Raw genomic sequence first — 5391 nt, forward strand, 5'->3', positions numbered from 1 at the left:
TCAGTATTTTCAGTATTTATTTTTATATATTATTGTTATGACGGTCCTTTTCACGACAACAACGCGAATTAATGATTTATGCTTACTATGAATTCCTCGTTAAAGATCAACAATTACAATGGTTTATCCTTATCATGATAAAATTTCAAAAATTATCCAAGTCTGTTGGCCAAAATTTAGATTCATTGAATACATTAGTGTAATGAACGTGCCACCGAGACATCTAAAGACATTACAAACTTGTTATATTGCCTCAAACTAAGTTGACTACTTTGGCTAGTACATTACAATATAGGAAAAAAATTTTCATATTTTACAATTGACTCATGCATTTTGCCTAAAATTTTGAAAAGACCTTAGACATATTATTTAAAGACTGCACACAACAATTCAGGTCAAAAATTACCTTTGTGCCCAAGATAACTATCATCTATAGAAGGATCAAATAGATGTATATAAACCAAGAAAAAAAAATAGATATATATACTAATGGTTTAGACGCTATTTATTTAGGATAAGTAGTGAAAGTGCTGTTTGATGATCAATATGATATCCACCAAGTATAAATAAATGTGGAAATGTGCAGTCGACTTCACATGTATGATATCCACCAAGTATAAATAAAGGTGGAAACTCAGATGCAGTCGACTTCACGTGAAGTTGATACCTGAGAGCCGTTAAATAATTTGACTGATTTGACTAAATTTTCATCTAACGGCTCTCAGGTATCAACTTCACGTGAAGTCGACTTCACCTGAATTTTAAATAATACAGGGAGCGCCAAGACAAAAGAAGTATGACAATTGGTTAACTACGGTAACTTTATAATACTAATAATTAATAAAAGAAGATACATTGTTAATAAGAAAATTCGAGTGCATAGATTCAATCCTAAACTGACAAAAATAACCTCCTCCTCATTTGAAAAACTTACTAACATTAACATACTAGATCACAATACAAAACTCTTTTATATTGTCAACGCACCAAAATTAGTTTCTAAGAAAGAAATAATATCCCCCAATAATATACAATTTCAATTTAATACGGAATACAAAAAATCTCATGTAAAATGTGATGAATTACATTAACATAAAATGAAATCTACTAAATTAACAGTTAGAAATGGTGGTAACTAGGGCATTTTCTTAAGGCAGTTGATTAGTGCGTCTGTGTGTTCAGGCTTACCAACAGATACACGAACGTAGCCCTTTAGCTCTTTCTTGTCATAGTGACGAATCATCACTCCCATTTGTGCAAGATCCTCCTGTTTGGTTTTCATGTACACAATCTTTAGTTAAAATTATTAATAACAAAATAATATTCGCTAACTCGACATGCTAAAAACAAAAACTAATAGGGTTACATAAAGTTTGATCTCTGCAAAACTTGTGATTTTTGTTCTAATCCCTGTACATTTCTTTTTCCGGTTTGATCATGTAAATTTTTATTATTTTACATCGTTAAAAGAATAATCTTTACTCTTCACCAAACTTCGTTCTTCACCATAGCATTACCCTAGTATTTAACCTACTAACTCACCATTTACTAACACTAGGGATTGAAATTGGAAATTTTAAATTTTACAAGGACCAAAATCCAATTTTTTCTTTTACAGGGATTAAAACAAAAAATCACGATTTTACAAGGAATAAAAACTTATTTAACCCTAATTAACAAAGCGATTTTGCAATACATCTGCTCCAAGTCTCTGATAAAAAATTCGAAAGATGAAATTTGATGCGCGACTAACAAGATACTAAGAACAAAGTTTGATACAAAAGAAAAGGAAAGCACCTTCAGCTTCTTTGCATCCACTCCAGAGGTGACCTCACAGAGAATGAAATTAGAATGGCTTGGAAACGGTCGAAGGAACGGAACTTCATTCAAGAGATCATACAGCCTCGTTCGTTCTTTCAGCAGAGCATCTTTTACATTCTGCAAGTTAGGTTCAATTCTTAAGAATTTCAAGTGCATTTTAAGTGTACTATACTTGATCCTTCTATGTGCATATCAGATAAAAGTTACTGACTCTAATGTGTCACAATGCGGCGGTCTCTTTTGTAATAATAAAGTTTAAGTACTCTAGAGATCCCTATAATTTAAAACTTTGTATCGAAATCCGTATATTGTACAAAACATTTCAATCATTCCCCTATAGGCTAAATATTCCTTATTAACTCCCTGTACAAACATTATTCAACCATATTCCTCGGCTTTAAAAATTGTGGTAAAGTCTATATACTATCTAAATTGGCAATTTATCATCAGCTACAACAGCTTAATCAAAATTTTTAAACCAGAGGACTTATTTAGAAACGTTAAAACTATAGGGACCTAATAAAAAATTAAGTAAAAACTATACGTACCTCCAGAATAATTAAAATTTAAAGTAAATATGTGAGCTTAACCACACAAAAGAAAAAGAAAAAAGAACCTCTAGATAAGTAGGATTTTGCAATGCAGCACACGCAGAAATTTCAGCGGCAACAGAGACATTATATGGTTGCTTTGCTCTCCAAAGATACTCAATGATGCTCAAAGGAAAAGCTCCATATCCCACACGAAGTCCGGCTAAACCTGAACCAGCAATTCATTTCAAAATATGAATTCATTGGGCCACAATTAGAAGATACTAATCAAACACAACTTTTATGATCATACTCATAAAGAATGGTATTTTCTCTAGAATTAAATTTTCCAATACAAATACACTTTGATAACAGGTGATGCTTAATCTAGGGAGCCATTTCCTCAGTGATCCCAATATTATGATTTATCAACCAAAAATGTGTTAAAGTATGATAGTTTTAGTTTCACAGCAACCATAAATCCCAATAGTTCAAGCTCACATACACTTTCACTCGAGTTTAACCTGAACCTGCAAGGCTTCAATCCTTGTTATGTCACCAATATAATAGCATTTGCAATCAAGTAGACCAATTGCATGCCCGAAAGACATTGTTCTATCAGTCACCGCCTCTTTTTCGTACATCTTTGAATTAATGTATCTAGATACAGTTGATCCAATGATGTACCGAAAAGTAACAATGATAGATGGAGGATAAAAACAAAGTATAGAAGGCTTCCTCATTCATAATTAGGTTATTTGCATTAATATATATAAGGGAACAAGACGAGCTCTCAATCCATTTTCAATAACCCGTGTTCAACATCGATTAAAAGAAAAGGTAGAACAATACCAGCCCTTTTGCTAAATGTCCGAAGAACAATCAAATTCTCATATTTCTTGACCCAAGTCATCCTCGATTTGATTCCTGAGAACTCAATGTATGCTTCATCCAGCACCACCAATACTGGAAGCTCAAGTATCTTTAGAAGTACTTCATCATCAATTATACTGTTGGGAAAATTGTCAGAACAGTATCAACAGAACCAAAATCTAACAGAAGATACACGCAAATTTCCAGCATACTAATGACATAAAAACAATCTGAAAATAGAATAGAAAAAAGGAATACTTGACAATCAATCACCTTCCATCTGGATTATTTGGTGATGTTAAAAAGATGCATTTCGGCTTCTCTTGTTTAACAACCTCTGTTATGTGTTCCACATTCAAGCTAAAGTCTGACTTCCTTGGAACTACAATTTAAATAACTGAGATAGTTATGCAAATCTGACATTACACACACAAAAAAAATAACTTGACACACAATAATGTTAAGAGGACAATAGGAATGATAAGAAAAATTAAAACAAAAGACCTTTAAAGTGATCCATTTAATATCTAAATATCCACAACCATTAAATATAAGCCTTTACATTAAATAACAACAACAAAGCCTTATCCTATTACAAAAATATGAAAATATAATCTGTTTAAGTACTATCTTTTGTATTTGACCAGTATAACAGGATTTATAATATCATAAGAACAAATTCTCACTAGAAAGTTTAAAAGCTAAAGATCTTTATTCATAACATATGAACCAATTTACTATCTCAAGGTTCAATCTGTTTAGAGATACCTATTTCTCATTCAACAATTGTCAATGACCAACGCACTAAAAGCTTATTGGAGGTTCATGGTTGATTTAATATCTCTAGGACACCCTTTTCCTAAAGATCCTTTAGGATTGAATAATGTATAGATCCAGCTCATATAACATGAAGACTCATTATTGGTTTTACTTTATATGTATCGCAACAGTTAAACAAAATTTATTTAGACTTTAAAATCATACAAAAAGAAAAACTTTTTAAAAGCTACATGTATGAAATGTTATTCTTACCTTTGATGACAAGTGCTCCATTAACTCCAGCATCAAACTCATACATTGTGAAGGTTGGCGGGCAGTCCACAATCTTGTCACCAGGATCAAGCACACAACTGAGCATCATGTATGCACGATAATCATTTATTGTCAAAGGAAAAAAATGAATTTGAGGCTTAATATAAGAGTTTGGGTTTTAACCGCATTATCAAATCAATAAGCTCATCTGCGCCACATCCTGCCAGAATATATTCAGATTCAAGGCCTGAATCTTGGGCAAGAGCTGCACGCAATCTGCGGCTCTCTGGGTCAGGATAGACATATGGGAATTTTATTGATCCTAGGGCTTCCATGACCTATCAAACATCTGACAGTAAACTCAGGTGACAATACATATGCATAAACATGAGTATAGCTTAGAGAAAAAATATCATACTAGCAGATAATTATTTTCCATTTTTATGCAATAGTTAAGGGGGGAAAAGAAATAATAAAAAAAAAAAAAGAACAACTAACCAACAACAAACATTAACTAAATCATGCTTCATTAGGTGGATTTGGTTACATGGATGATGGATCAAGAGATCTCATAATATGGAAAAACTACAAGCTAGGGGGGAAAAGATGAAACACTTGCCTCGGGAGGGGGACCATAAGGGTTTTCATTAGCATCTAACTTAACAATATCTTCAGGCTTGCGTCCAAGACGAGAAGATAAAACCTGCAGAGAATCTTTGTTTACTAAATTGCATCATAATGAAATGATTTTCCCCCACAAAAGTAACCACTAACAAAGTGCTTAGGCCTACCGCAAGTGTTACAAAAGCCAGGGTTCAGTGCTGAGAAGTTTTTATGCTAAGAAGCGGTGACAAATTACATTAGATGAACTTGCAATACATGTGCAGTGAGTTGCAAGTGACATAGCAATCAAACAGAAAAACAAGTATTAACATAGAACCAATAAGACTAATTTCATTTTTTTTTGTTGGGTGGGGTGGGAGAGTGATTTGTTTCTTATTTCATTCCCATTCCCATTTTAAAGGTTTTCTCTTTTTATGATTTTGTGAAAGAAGAACATAAAATAGTGAGGACAGGATTTTGTTATTTTCATTGTTTTCGTGTCTCAAAAGCTAACTCTTATCAGTTTCTACAA

At 32.7% G+C, this 5391-nt stretch overlaps 1 protein-coding gene across 2 annotated transcripts in view; it reads right to left on the minus strand.

Annotated features, from left to right (window-relative positions):
• LOC107605464 (histidinol-phosphate aminotransferase, chloroplastic) overlaps positions 856–5391 on the minus strand; it is a 5302-nt gene continuing 766 nt past the window's right edge. The window contains exons 3-10 of one of the 2 annotated variants that reach the window (XM_016307351.2): positions 4876–4959; positions 4440–4594; positions 4257–4354; positions 3498–3606; positions 3204–3361; positions 2438–2580; positions 1798–1938; positions 856–1267 (exon numbers count right to left, since the gene is read on the minus strand). In XM_016307351.2, coding sequence (XP_016162837.1) covers positions 1136–1267; positions 1798–1938; positions 2438–2580; positions 3204–3361; positions 3498–3606; positions 4257–4354; positions 4440–4594; positions 4876–4959 — 1020 coding nt within the window. In that variant the 3' untranslated portion in view covers positions 856–1135. Of the gene's footprint in view, positions 1268–1797; positions 1939–2437; positions 2581–3203; positions 3362–3497; positions 3607–4256; positions 4355–4439; positions 4606–4875; positions 4960–5391 lie in introns of those variants that run through there. The other variant, XM_021105229.1, reaches the window with a different exon arrangement.

The sequence above is a fragment of the Arachis ipaensis genome, chromosome B06 (assembly GCF_000816755.2).
Source record: "Arachis ipaensis cultivar K30076 chromosome B06, Araip1.1, whole genome shotgun sequence".
In the NCBI taxonomy this organism is placed as follows: Eukaryota; Viridiplantae; Streptophyta; class Magnoliopsida; order Fabales; family Fabaceae; genus Arachis; species Arachis ipaensis.